Below are 14,819 nucleotides of genomic sequence, written 5' to 3' on the forward strand. Positions count from 1 at the left end.
CAGGGTGTTGTGTGTGTGATGCCTCACCCGTTGTGTTGTGTGTGTCTGTCTGTGTTTGTATGGATGTGTAGTTTCACAGGGCATGTCACCTGTAGTTTCTAGATGACCACGCTAAACAGAACAAAAGTTTAAGAGTGTATATAGAAAAGCACTTTAACTATTTGTTAGTCTGGTCATCCTCAGATTTGATGTGGTTTACATATATATTCAATCAAACCCCCCTAAAAAGTCTGATTTTATACTTAGTAGTGTTCACAATTTCCCTGCGGGTTCTATGGAGCAAGTCAGCCAATAAGGTAGCCCTACAGGTTAGTTTGGCCAGGAGAACGCTGCAGTTTTACCACATTCTTCTTAAATGAAAAGTTGTTAAATGAATAACTCCAGTCAGAATAAGAGGTATTTATGCTCATTCAAAGACATTAGACATATGCAGGGATTTCTCCTCTCTGTATGTTTTCTGTTGTTGTTTTTTTATAGGGGAAGTCCAGGAAGAACCAGAGCAAAATGGTGGATTGGTTACAATGGTGATACATTCATGTGAAGTAATTATTAACTTTAGATAATATATATGCCTATTATAATTCGTTCAGTAACTAGTTCACATGAAGAAGAGAACAGAACATTGCAGTTTCCATTTCCATCAGATAAAGAGGAACAAGGAGAGGAAAGGGGAGGGGAGAGTGGGGTGTGGTAATCAATGTTTAAAACCAACAGCCCATCCCTCTCTTCCTCACTCCCTCTCTCTCTCTTTCTCTGACTGTCCAACTCCTCGCACAACTTCGGTGAGTGAAAACTAAACCTAGTAAAACATGTACCTGAGTGCCTCTCTGATAAAACCTTCAGTTTGTTTTAGCTGTGTTTATCTATGAGGTGTTAGATGTGCCAAATTATACTTTCTCATTGGGTGGTTTACAACATTTATTTGTAATTGTGTGTAGTTTAATGTTTTATAGTGATTAATACTTGACTGCAAAAGTATGAATGACTTCAGGGTGTGCTTTGCAACAGTTGGTAAGTGCCTGTCCACACTGTTTATGATCTTGAGCCAAGCTCTGCGGAGGGCGTAACTTTGTCTGCCTTTCCATTCAAACATGTGTGGGTGCTACTCAGAGCACTACGCAGTTTAGATGAAAGAATCTCTCTTCTCTTCCTCCTCCTCCCCTCTCTCTCTTCCTCCCTCAATCCTTCCATAGTGCAGAACACTACCTCTTTCTATCCTCCACACCCCCCTCTCTCTCTTTCGCTCTCTCTGTCCTTACCATAAACTCTCTCTCCCCTCGCTCTGACCATTCTGTGAGTAGAGTGTGTTTCTAGTTATCAGATGGGCAGTCAGAGGGGGGATAAGAACGTGTGTCTGGTTGAATGTCCTGGGGCAGCTGACAGTGACTCAGAGAGAGATCAGTGGAGTCCACCACAGTGATTGGGATTGTTCCTTACAACTATAATGTTGTGCTTACCATGTTCGTACTGTATGGTTGCTTCAACGTCCTTATTTGACCGCACTTACTGCAAGTCACACTTGAGAGGAGGGTCAGCTAAATGAGGGATTCACATTACAGAAGCTTCCTTAAACTCAGAAGCTTCACACCACCTTGACTACGAGCAGGTAGAGAAAGAGAGAAGAGAGAGAGCAACCTCCCTACATAGTGGCGAGATGTGTGAAGGGACAGAGTGAAGAGACACACCTTAAGCAAACTAGATAGATAGAGGGTGGAGACAGGTGAGGGGTGGGGGAGGTGCTGGGATTTCTATGTTATCGTTTGCCTGAAATTACCAACGCGCCTTTCAGCCGATCCACCAATTTCCTACAATCTGTATTTTTGTCTGTCTGTCCCTCTCGCGCTATCTTTCTCTCTCTATATATATATATACTTCTCTCTTTCTCTCCTTAAAATCCCCCAGAGTTAATGAGAGAGACATGCAAGGGCGTTGGCTAGAGCCATGTCTGTTTGTGTTTAAACAACTCAGCCCCCTCTCCTCTTCCTTTCTCCCCTCCATATCCGCTTCTCTCTTCCTTCTCTCGCCGCCTCTCTCCCTATGTCTCCATCTCTTACCTCTCTCCCTCTTTAATTGCCTCTGTTGCGTTGCTCTCCATCTCTTCTCCCCCTCTCTTTCTCTTCCTTTGTGGTAGAGATGTAGAACCTGTTAGCAGAAGTGGGGCGTGGTGTGTGTGTAGTTAAGTCTTTGCTTCGTGTGCAACAACCGTTAATATTCTTTAAACCCTCTATTCAACCTGAACCTTATTTTTAAACATGATTAAACCAGTGCCAACATGACTTTATTTCCCAGACATTTATGAAATGGGAACCCGGATGTAAGATAACATAGATTTGAATTGGATTTTTCAGTCAACAATGAGACATTTATCCCTTTAACTTAGTTTCTGTGATTTCAAATTTCAAAAAGTCAAATGATGTCGATAATATCAGATGTATTATACTGTGAATACAGAGTAAGCAAACATTCCTCTCTCTGTGCGTGGACATCATGTCCACCAGCATCCTGTTATCATAATAAAACATTGATCTCTCTCTCTCTCTCTCTCTCTCTCTCTCTCTCTCTCTCTCTCTCTCTCTCTCGTAGTCACCATGTCACAGGTCCAGCAGAGTATGGCATTGCTCATCTCAGCCTTCCACAAGTACTCTGGCAAGGAGGGCGACAAGACGACCCTGAGCAAGGGAGAACTCAAAGATCTGCTCAACGCTGAGCTTGGAGAGATCATGGGGGTGAGTGGATCCTAGGAACAGTTCAGTTCAATCATGCTTTATTAGCAGCACAACCAAATACAATACTGCTAAAGACAGACACTATTGAAATACTGAATTGCTTGGAACATCACAAACACATGACCCGCCTCATCCAATAGAATAACTTAATCTCTCACACCTTTATAAACACATAACAACTGTGTGGATTCTAGTTTGAACTGCTGAAATCAAAGTCTCACCCATTACCTCTCTCTCTCTCTCTGATCATTATAACAGAAAAACACTGACCAGGCAAAGGTTGACAAGATCTTCAAAGATCTGGACGCTAACGCAGATGGCAGTGTGGACTTCCAGGAGTACGTCACACTGGTGGCCTGCCTGACCATGATGTGCAATGAGTTCTTCACCAAGAAGTGAAACAGCTCCCCCTGCCCACTCTCCACAGAACAGCAGCTCTTGCTCCATGAGTGAATTCATGATAAGATTAGCAAGATCCTCCATGCAGGTTCAAAGGGACAGAGATGCAGGTTTACACACATACACAGAAAAAGGGTTGGGTTGATTATACACACCACACATAGACAGACAGGTGAAGGACACAGACACAGACATGTACACACACAGACATATAGGCTACTATCTCATGAGATGGAGAGGAAGCTCTTTGGTTTGTTTAAAGTGAAAAACAAAATAAACTATTTTAATATGTTTGGAAGAAAGCTGACTTATCATTTGTTTAGGTGTGTGTGTGTTTGTGCATGTGTGATTGGCTGTGTATGTCCTAAATAGGATATAGCAAGCAACATGAATCAAACATTAACCTTTTTTTTCAGACACCTGGTGAAATAATAAAATTGTTGATTATGTCAACGTAACCCAAAACATTAAATTAAATTAGGGGTTTAAGGCATACCCTATATTTGACTATTAATTACGTCACAATATTGTTATCTACTCCAGAGCCAGTAAGAATACAGGAAGTCAACTGTTACTGTGAAGGTTAAATAGATGAAGTCTCCAACCCAGCAACATGAAACAACAAAGATAATATCCAAATAATGATACTGTATCGCAGGTCTCCATAGAGAACATATTGGACAATACTGAAGATGAAAATTAAGATTAGCCGTAGTCCAGCAATCGCCTAGTCTTAGATTAAATCTAAGACAAGGCTGCGTAAGGAAGTTTGTACATGTCTATCACCAGACGATCATCGCCGCGGGTCAGAGCAGGAAGGAAGGGGAAAGCAACAGCGGCTACATAAAAACAGTGTGTAAAGTAGCACGCAGTAGAAGGAAAGGTTGTTCAGGTGTCAGGAACAGGTGTCCTTAGAGTGTGTGGCTGTATGTTTCAAGCGTCTCAGAGTAGGAGTGCTGATTTAGGATCAGTTTGGCCTTTTTAGATCAATATGAATGATACTACATGGACAGAGGTGGACCTGATCCTAGATCAGCACTCCTCCTCAGAGGCACGATACATACAGACCCTGGTCACGCAGCCACTCGGTTGAATCTAACACATCTCAATGATGCATTAATCTTGATCAGGGTTGGGGCCAATTCCCCTGACTTTCTAGTCTGAACTGAACTACTATGGAGAACGTCCATGTCAAATTCAACTGATGAGAATTGAAATTGACTGACACAACTCTGGTGTCAATAAAAATAACATTTAGGCCTACAGTAATCCAGGGTACTTGATATGTGAGTGTGAGACTAGAAGGTGGATGTTGTTGTGCTCCAGTCCAGTGCAGGGAGCCGGAGCAGAGGAGACCGACAGGGCCGAGTGAGGCCAGGAAAGAGTGAGGCTGTTCTGAGCTGAGCTCTTGGCTGTTCTCTCATCCATCAAGGTTTCGGCCAGAACATCTGAGCAGAACCACCAGTGGGATCTCATTACTGTTTGTGTGTGTGTGTGTGTGTGTGTGTGTGTGTGTGTGTGTGTGTGTGTGTGTGTGTGTGTGTGTGTGTGTGTGTGTGTGTGTGTGTGTGTGTGTGTGTGTGTGTTCATTATACAGAGTAGGTTGATTGAGAACACATTGTATTTTATATATCACTGATTCCTACTAGGCCTTCACCAGTTCTTGTGATTATTGAACAGACAGGGGGCATTCAGGGACATTCAAATCAAATGTATTTATATAGACCTTCTTCCATCGGCTGATATATCAAAGTGCTGTACAGAAACCCAGCCTAAAACCCCAAACAGCAAGCAATGCAGGTGTAGAAGGAACATTCACCATCAGACCATAGGAGCTTGTGTTGGGATTCAATACTCTTCACAATCAACAACATACACAGATAGATTGGCTAAACACAGATAGATTGGGTAACTCAACAACATACACAGATAGATTGGCTAAACACAGATAGATTGGGTAACTCACCTGGACAGTAGACTCCGCCCTGCATAAACTGGAAATAATCTATTACCCAATCAGACACCTGGCGGCTGGATGGAATAAGGAAGTAATCTGCATAGACTAATACTAATCCACAGACAAAGGCTGTTTTAATCAGAGATCGGCAGGCTGGGCGCGACTGGCTGGGTCTGTGGGATTGATCCACCAAAGACAGTCTATTGGAGGATACCCAAAATGTATTTCTCCAATAGGAATCCCAGATCACGCTTGTTACAGCACGCACATGGATCTAATCTTCCTCTCTCCCATTGACCTCAATACAACCACATGGTGATCTGTTCAACTACCCCTGTTCTGTAGTTGTTCATGGAAGTAACTGTTGGTTGTGCCTCTAAGTTTAAATCCTCTATGACTCTCTACCTACTACAGGTAGTGACTGGCTTTTGCACAGAAGGCTGTAGTGAATTGAGGTGGATGGCGCCTTTGATGTGGTTTAGATAATATATAGTCTGCTATTGGCTGTCTGGTGACAATGAGGCTATTTTTGGTAAGTTATGTTTGGCAGTGTGAAGAAAATCATCTCTCTGTTTGAGACTCGACGGCAGCCTCACCCCCTCTCTCTACCTCCTTCCCTCCATCCATCTCTCCATCCAATCTCTAACTCCTTCCCTTCCTCCATCTCTCCCTCCATCTCTACCTCCTTCCCTCCATCCATCTCTCCATCCAATCTCTAACTCCTTCCCTTCCTCCATCTTTTTTCATCCCTTCCCCAATCCCTCCCTTCCTCCCTATCCCCTCTCTGTCCCCCTTAAAGAGACACTCCTCTCCTTCCGCCTCCCTCTCCGTCTACCCTTCCACCCTCTCCCCCCAGGTGTAGTTTTTCACAGTGAGAGAGAGAGCGAGAGAGAGAGAGAGAGAGAGAGAGAGAGAGGAAGCTGACAGAGTCTCAGTCCCTGCACACAAATATTCCTTGGCCTGTTTACCAACAAAAGGCATGCACTATGGCTACCGTGACTCATTCATGACTCATACCACATGGATGTGGCCGGACATACAGTGGGGCAAAAAAGTATTAAGTCAGCCACCAATTGTGCAAGTTTTTCCACTTAAAAAGAGGAGAGAGGCCTGTAATTTTCATCATAAGTACACTTCAACTATGACAGACAAAATGAGAAAAAGAAAACCAGAAAATCACAATGTAGGATTTTTAATTAATTTCTTTGCAAATTATGGTGGAAAATAAGTATTTGGTCATTAACAAAAGTTTATCTCAGTACTTTGTTATATACCCTTTGTTGGCAATGACAGAGGTCAAACGTTTTCTGTAAGTCTTCACAAGTTTTTCACACACTATTGCTGATATTTTGGCCCATTCCGCCATGCAGGTCTCCTCTAGAGCAGTGATGTTTTGGGGCTGTTGCTGGGCAACACGGACGTTCAACTCCCTCCAAAGATTTTCTATGGGGTTGAGATCTGGAGACTGGCTAGGCCACTCCAGGACCTTGAAATGCTTCTTACGAAGCCACTCCTTCATTGCCCGGGCGGTGTGTTTGGGATCATTGTCATGCTGAAAGACCCAGCCACGTTTCATCTTCAATGCCCTTGCTGAGGGAAGGAGGTTTTCACTCAAAATCTCACAATACATGGCCCCATTCATTCTTTCCTTTACACGGATCAGTCGTCCTGGTCCCTTTGCAGAAAAACAACAACCAAAGCATGATGTTTCCACCCCCATGCTTCACAGTAGGTATGGTGTTCTTTGGATGCAACTCAGCATTCTTTGTCCTCCAAACACGACGAGCTGAGTTTTTACCAAAAAGTTATATTTTGGTTTCATCTGACCATATGACATTCTCCCAATCTTCTCCTGGGTCATCCAAATGCTCTCTAGCAAACTTCAGACGGGCCTGGACATGTACTGGCTTAAGCAGGGGGATACGTCTGGCACTGCAGGATTTGAGTCCCTGGCAGCGTAGTGTGTTACTGATGGTAGGCTTTGTTACTTTGGTCCCAGCTCTCTGCAGGTCATTCACTAGGTCCCCCCGTGTGGTTCTGGGATTTTTGCTCACCGATCTTGTCATCATTTTGACCCCACGGGGTGAGATCTTGCGTGGAGCCCCAGATCGAGGGAGATTATCAGTGGTCTTGTATGTCTTCCATTTCCTAATAATTGCTCCCACAGTTGATTTCTTCAAACCAAGCTGTTTACCTATTGCAGATTCAGTCTTCCCAGACTGGTGAAGGTCTACAATTTTGTTTCTGGTATCCTTTGACAGCTCTCATACACGCGCGCACACACACACACACACACACACACACACACACACACACACACACACACACACACACACACACACACGGACCTGAGATTGGCACCAGACTGGTTGTAGAGGAACATTTTCCCACAACACATCCCAAGTGTAGTGGATGTTTGTCCATTGACAGCAGTTAACAGTAATGTTACCATGTCGTATTTTTCTACTGACGAAACCAAGACCAGTCTAGGATATCTGACAGTCAGTGTTAGTTGTCTGAGAAGGTTGTACAGGGTAACAGCCTGAACAGAGCAGCAGAACAGACTGGTAGTGTTTACAGCATTCCTGTGGTCAGCTGTGTTCCAGTCGTACTCTTTTAGTTCATTGTAGTTCTATGCTGTAGTGGGTGGCAGTTGGATTATTTGCTTTCTGCTTGTTTCCCTTCTGTACAGTTACCATGGCTACCCTACCTGGGTTCTATCTTTGACAGGAAGGATCTCTGTTTTCTGTTTGTAACATGTTGTTTTTGTTTTAATGTCGCTGATAGTTTCTGAGTGCCAGGGAAGCTCAGCTGAAATATGTGTTTTCAATGTGTAAACACCCATAATGTGTTTAACCCATGGATAATTTCTCGACTTCATGGGTGGAACTGTACTACGGTATTCCACTACTGTTACGCTCCTGGCAGCCCAGAAGGGTCCCACCCTGAAATTCAAATCCTTGCTGTTTCATGTTTAAACATCAACCAGTCTCAACCCCAAATCACATGAATGTCCTGAATGCATGTGTGTGTGTGTTTCTGTGTGTCTGCTTGCATGTGTGTGTGTGTGTGTGTGTGTGTGTGTGTGTGTGTGTGTGTGTGTGTGTGTGTGTGTGTGTGTGTGTGTGTGTGTGTGTGTGTGTGTGTGTGTCTGCTTGTCTCTCTTTGGAATGTTTCCTGGGGCTATAATCTTGGAGAGAGTGAGTGAGATAGAGGCCGTGTGTCACGCCCTGACCTTAGAGCTCATTATTTATTCTCTATGTTTGGTTAGGTCAGGGTGTGACTCGGGTGGGAGAATCTATGTTTTCTATTTCTTTGTTGTTTTTGCCTAGTGTGGTTCCCAATCAGAGGCAGCTGTCTATCGTTGTCTCTGATTGGGGATCATATGTAAGTTGTGATTTTCCGTTTGGGTTTTGTGGAGTTCTTTTCTGTTTAGCTGTTTTGTTGCCTGACAGAACTGTGCGCTTTCATTTTTCTACTTTGTTATTATGTTGCGGTGTTCAGTTTATTAAAAATCATGAACGCCTACATCGCTGCACCTTGGTCTCCTGATGAGGACCAGTGTTATAGATACAATAATGGCACCAAGAACTTAGTTGATTTTAATGGCTGTAAGGCAATAGCTAATGTGACTGACTTAGGTTTGGAAGTACAGGAGAAGATTCTCAACCTCACAGCACCTATAACTGATGTATAGTGGGCTTGTACCAGCAAAGGACGCATAAGATAGACACTACCAAAAGGGTGGTTAGAAACTTGCGCCCCGGTGTTATTGGTCCAACCAGTTCAAGTTAGTCTTCAGAGGCCAGTTATAGAAGGCTAAAGTAGGCACAGGAGGACTTATGAATGTAGAATGATAGGGGTTCATTGTTGTCGGTTTATTCCTAATAATACAGCTCCAGATTGATCAGTGACCAAGGCCCTGGCCGGTTTAACCACATTGGCTAACGAGTTAGCGGAGAACTCTGGGGTGGATACCTCACTAACTGGGTGTTTCGGCAGTATGTTTGAATTTTTTTTATAATTACCGTGTTATGAGCTGCTTCACCTGTATGAGTGTGTTGGTGTTGTGTGGTTGCTGTGTGATTCCGTGTGTGAAAGGTTTCATTACCAGGACTCTAGAGAGATCGATGACGCAACAAATGATGAGGTACGGACCGATTCTGAGCTCCGACCGGTGGGATGAGAACTACATGCCTCCAGGCCTAGTAGATGGCTCAGATTCTTTCAACCACGAGGAGCCCATGTTGGATGAGACTATCTTCAATGTTTAGACAGACTGTTTATTTAATAAAGATTGGATATAGGCCTAGAACAGTCGTTGATGAGTATATGATGTAAATACATGTATTGGTTTTGTTTGCTTTCATGTGATATTTATAATTCCAAATGAAGGTTGATGAAAAAGAGTGTAATATTTAGTCAAAGGGTGGATTCATAAGGGAATTTATGTTTAAAGTAATGACTAAAGGATTCCACCCTGAAATCATATTGTATGAAATGTGTTAGTAATCATAATTCCATAAAATGTGTGACTAGAACATTGTGTTGTTGTGTAGTGGTTTGAGAGTTGAGAAATCAAAGGACAACAGGAAAGAGGCCCCTTCCAAGGTCCCTCTTATCTGGGAGGAAAGGAACAGCAAGAAACTGCCAAGGCTGATAGAAAAGTGATAAACCTGTGTCACAAACCGGCTCAAAGCCCGTAACAAAAGGGAGACAACGTGGAGATAAGGAGTAACAAAATATATATTTATTAACCTTTTGTAACTAGGGGGCAGTATTTTCATTTTTGGATAAAAAAACGTTCCCGTTTTAAACAAGATATTTTGTCACAAGATGCTCGACTATGCATATAATTGACAGCTTTGGATAGAAAACACTGACGTTTCCAAAACTGCAAAGATATTGTCTGTGAGTGCAACAGAACTGATGTTACAGGCGAAACCCAGATAAACATCCAACCAGGAAGTGCCCCATATTTTGAAAGCCCTGCATGCCAATGACTCCTTATATGGCTGTGAATGCGCTACGAATGAGCTTACGCTTTCTACGTATTCCCCAAGGTGTCTACAGCATTGTGACGTCTTTTTACGCATTTATGTTGAAGAATAGCCATAAGGGACCATATTGAGCAAGTGGTCACATGATGGCTCCTGCAGAAAAGCTTGCATAAAGTACACAAGTAGCCATTTTTCCAATCGTTTCTTATGAGAAACCAATCGTCCCGGTGGATATTTTATCGAATAGATATGTGAAAAACACCTTGAGGATTGATTCTAAACAGCCTTTGCCATGTTTCTGTCGATAGTGGTGTAGTGACTGCATTTTCCAGTTGATTTCTCAGCCAAACGTGAAGAACAAACGGAGCTATTTCCACTACAAAAATTATATTTTTGGAAAAAAGGAACATTTGCTATCTAACTGGGAGTCTCGTGAGTGAAAACATTGGAAGTTCTTCAAAGGTAAATTATTTAATTTGATTGCTCTTCTTATTTTTGTGAAAATGTTGCCTGCTGGTAGCAGAGTCTAGCATAGCATTATGCCATGATAAACTCACACAAATGCTTGTCTAGCGTTGGCTGTAAAGCCTATTTTGAAAATCTGAGATGACAGTGTGATTAACAAAAGGATAAGCTGTGTCTCAATATATTTCATTTGTGATTTTCATAAATAGGAAAATTCTCTAGGGATATTTATGGCCGCTGCGTTATGCTAATTCGTTTGAGGCTATGATTACGCTCCCGCATGCGGGGTGGGTAGTATCAAGAAAAGGAGTAACAAAATATATATTTATTAAATATGTAACTAAGTATAATATACAATGGTGTGTGTAATCAGTAATCAGTAGTGTAAGTGAGTGTTTTGCATGCATGAAGTGATAATGCAGGGTGTTGAAAGGTGCCAAAGCAAACAACCAAAAAGCCACCAAGAAACACAAAATCTAGAAAGGTGTCTACATGGAAAGAGTCTCTTCCACAAATGTGGAAGAGGTCTACTTATCCTGGGACACCTGGCCCAGGTGTTTCCCATGTAGCTGACAACCCTCCCAACTCCGCCCACCGGCATCCTAATAAGGAAACAAGAACAAAGAGAGAATACGGCAGACAGAGTGGGAGGGTCGTCACATTCCCCCCCATAAAACCGGGGACCAACAAGGGCCCCGGAACAACGACACAGCCTCTGCGTCCCAAATTGACACAGCCTCTGCGTCCCAAATTGACACAGCCTCTGCGTCCCAAATTGACACAGCCTCTGCGTCCCAAATTGACGAGGGTTTACGTGTTCACACCTCCACCTGCCCCAGCCAACCTCCTCCTCCCCAGACCTCAGCAACCTTTGCGCATAGGAAGCAATGTTTAAGAGGAAAGAAGAACACAAGACCAGGAGGGAACAGACAGGAAAGATAAAACATGACAACCCCAAACAATGGTCAGTCACGTAAACATTCAGGAACATGGAACAAAAGACAACAGCTACAAACGCCAACGAAAAGAACATCAGGGTCCTTAATTTTTACAACAACTCTCAACAATTCATAGTCACTTCCCACGATTCATAGTCACTTCCCAACGATTCATAGTCACTTCCCAACGATTCATAGTCACTTCCCAACGATTCATAGTCACTTCCCAACGATTCATAGTCACTTCCCAACATAACAGAATCTCACTAATTTCAATCATTCAACCTTGTAGTGTTCAGCGATCTTCAACAGCTGTTCTTTAGTACATAATTCTAACAGTTCCTCTGATGGAAAGCGAATGAACTTGTCTACATGAGACACCATAGTCATAAGTAAATAATCTTGCTCAACCCCTCTGCTGAGCACATCAGACTACAACCAGAGAAATGACAATCACACTGAGCACCACAGAAGAGAGATGAGATACGGAGCTTCCCCAAAACCTACAATAACTCAACCCTAGTCTTTGTGCGGATTTGCATTGGGAATTTACGCACTGTAGCCCGCTGGCAAGGAAATAGAACTCCCCAGAATGCTGGCAAAATCCACCAAGCCACAGATGTGCCCGCGAGACAACTGCTGTCCACAGACACCACACAAAAATAAACATTTAACCATGCCCAACATGTCCAAAAATTGAAACACGTCGCTAAGCCCATCAGGGGAAAAAGGCTATAGCTCCGGGTAGCAAGTTCCACTATCCTACCCAAGTCTCCCACCGAGGTACACAGCCGATTTAGTCACCTCAGACCAATGTCCCAACAGAAAGTAGAACAAGATTTTCCAGGCTGGGCAGGGCCTGGAAACCAACCATAATACTCTCTCCAACGCAGCACACAATCCAAACAACAAAGGCAACCAATACTGGACCTATCTAACTCAAACAAAATATGCAAACCAAACACGTACCTCCACGGTCTCCCAAACCAATAGTTCAAATATCCCGGATGATATACAATGGTGTGTGTAATCAGTAGTGTAAGTGAGTGTTTTGCATGCATGAATGTGATAATGTAGGGTGTTGAAAGGTGTCAAAGCAAACAACCAAAAAGCCACCAAGAAACACAACAAAATCTAGAAAGGTGTCTGCATGGAGAGCCTCTTCCATGAATGTGGAAGAGGTCTATTTATCCTGGGACACACCGGGCCCAGGTGTTTCCCATGTAGCTGACGACACTCCCAACTCCACCCATCGGCATCCTAATAAGGAAACAAGAACAAAGAGAGAATACGGCAAACAGAGTGGGAGGGTCGTCACAGTGTGTGTGTGTGTGTGTGTGTGTGTGTGTGTGTGTGTGTGTGTGTGTGTGTGTGTGTGTGTGTGTGTGCGCGTAGAGGGGGTTATAAAGACTGTTCAAGTTTTGGTTGACTTCTGAACATTCTCTGAATAAAGCTTACAAACCTTTGTCTAATTATTATTAAACCCAGGGTCTTACAAACCTCAGGGATTGGTCAAAGCTTAAAAAAATGTTTAGTTATCATCATTGTGATTGAACGTTCTCATGACAACGGGTCAATTAGGATGGCAGTAGCATTGTTGATGAAATGCAGTCATCACAGCAGAACTAGGAAGCAGTCTTGGGAAAAGAAGGTGGCAAAGTAGGGAGTTGCAAACATAGGATCTATGCTCCAGTATTGTCTTATGGAGTTTTTCTTTGCTTTCCCCATGAGAAGGACTGTCACCAGGATAGAATACATTTCACAAATTGTGGTTGGCCCCCCCACTCCTGGCTTTCTCTTCTCCTGTAGCTACAAGGCATAGTGATTGGTCTCTACTGTATCTCTGTTAAGAGAATTATGTTGTCAATGTTCATAAACTGAACTTCAATTAAACTACTCGGTCTGTTACCAAGAATTTGTAAGGTTCTTGTTGAAATGAAACAGACAGAGGCCAGTCTACAATAGTCAGCAACGTTTATTCACGAGAGCTCTGCCCATCCTTACATGTACATTTGTTTATATACCTCTCATTTTGTCATAACTGTCCCTCCTCTTATAAGACAATGACAATATAGTTTACAAGTCTTCATACATTGCTTATCACATCCTGCAACAGGTGGCACAATCTCCTGCAAGCCCAACAGTTTCTCCCCTCTTTGTGTGGGGAGACTTCCTTCCCTGTTATCAGTTTCACAGAGGTCACAAGTTGTCTGCCACAGTTCATCTTCTCTTATGGACAAACATTCTTCATCATTATACAGAGACAGGGTAGAATTCTGTTAGTTATAGTTCTACGTTAAATGTATACATCATTTAGTCATCATTTAGTCATTATTCAAATTCATAACAGTCTCCCACCAGCTCCTCTGTCAGAAACAACTTGAAGAACTGTTGAAGCAAACAGCAGGGACAGGAGGGGTGAAATGACTGGCAGCCTTCCAGCTACCACAGAACTCCTGTACTTCGTCCACTGTCAGTCTGCCTCCATCACCACCAGCATCTTCAAAGGGAACTGGAACTTTGTCAGTGGACAAGTAGTCCTCAGATTTAGGGTTCTCAATGGCTGGGGGGCAGCTCCTCACTGTCACTGTCAGAATCTGATCCCTGACTTTCATACTCAGACTCATTGTCAGAATTGTAAAAAATATCCAGAATTTCTGCATTTGTGAGTTGTCTCCTATAGAAAGACATTGCTAATGCTACAGCTTATCTCACTAACTACATACATAAACAACACTGAGCGGTTCAGAGAGGGAGTGAGAGGTTATGTGATTGACTGCCGGCACATGCCATTTGTATCAATAAATCACTATCAGAAAATGTTTTGTGTGGTAATTATTGATATATATTTACTGTTTTATTCACGTTTTCAAGTAACGGTGATAAACCATGCATTCCGATTCTTGCAGAGATTATAATGGGCACATATTATGTGTGTAAAATGATGAGCTAAGCTAATTCCAGCTATGTGTGTGGAGCCATGTTTGTTGACATACAATGCATTCTGGGTTTCACGTAATCGTCTGTCGGACCAAATAAGCTATAACAAAATGAGGTGAGTAAGGGTTTACTAATTTCAGGAAGTTCATACTATACACAGACCAAACTCATCTTGTCTTCTCTTATTATCTTTGGTTTCTGTGAGGAAAAAAAGCCTCCTCGGGTTGCTTTCGATTTCTAGAAAGTGTTTAACGCAATTATTTAGATCAATGGTGAGCTCACCCGTGATGTGATTAATTATAAATAGTAATTGCTATTAGCTAATTCATATTGTAGTTTATGTCAGCCGAGAGATGTAAAAATATGACCTTGTGTTGTTGAGTCAATCTTTCCT

General features: G+C 42.8%; 1 protein-coding gene across 1 annotated transcript; it reads left to right on the forward strand.

Moving 5' to 3' along the window:
* The first annotated feature begins 480 nt into the window (after positions 1-480).
* LOC118937935 (ictacalcin) lies at positions 481-3,427 on the forward strand. The gene is made up of 3 exons (XM_036939680.2): positions 481-782; positions 2,584-2,726; positions 2,985-3,427. Exons 2-3 carry the CDS (start codon positions 2,589-2,591, stop codon positions 3,123-3,125), a joined length of 279 nt encoding a protein of 92 aa, XP_036795575.1. The 5' UTR covers positions 481-782; positions 2,584-2,588; the 3' UTR covers positions 3,126-3,427.
* Positions 3,428-14,819: the final 11,392 nt, after the last annotated feature.

The sequence above is a fragment of the Oncorhynchus mykiss genome, chromosome 2, assembly GCF_057628025.1.
Source record: "Oncorhynchus mykiss isolate SJ-2025 chromosome 2, ASM5762802v1, whole genome shotgun sequence".
Taxonomy (NCBI): domain Eukaryota; kingdom Metazoa; phylum Chordata; class Actinopteri; order Salmoniformes; family Salmonidae; genus Oncorhynchus; species Oncorhynchus mykiss.

Coding starts and splice junctions, on each gene's coding strand:
- LOC118937935 (XM_036939680.2), top strand. CDS start 2,589: ATGTCACAGGTCCAGCAGAGTATGGCATTGCTCATCTCAGCCTTCCAC. Junction 2,727..2,984: donor AGCTTGGAGAGATCATGGGG/GTGAGTGGATCC, acceptor TCATTATAACAG/AAAAACACTGACCAGGCAAA.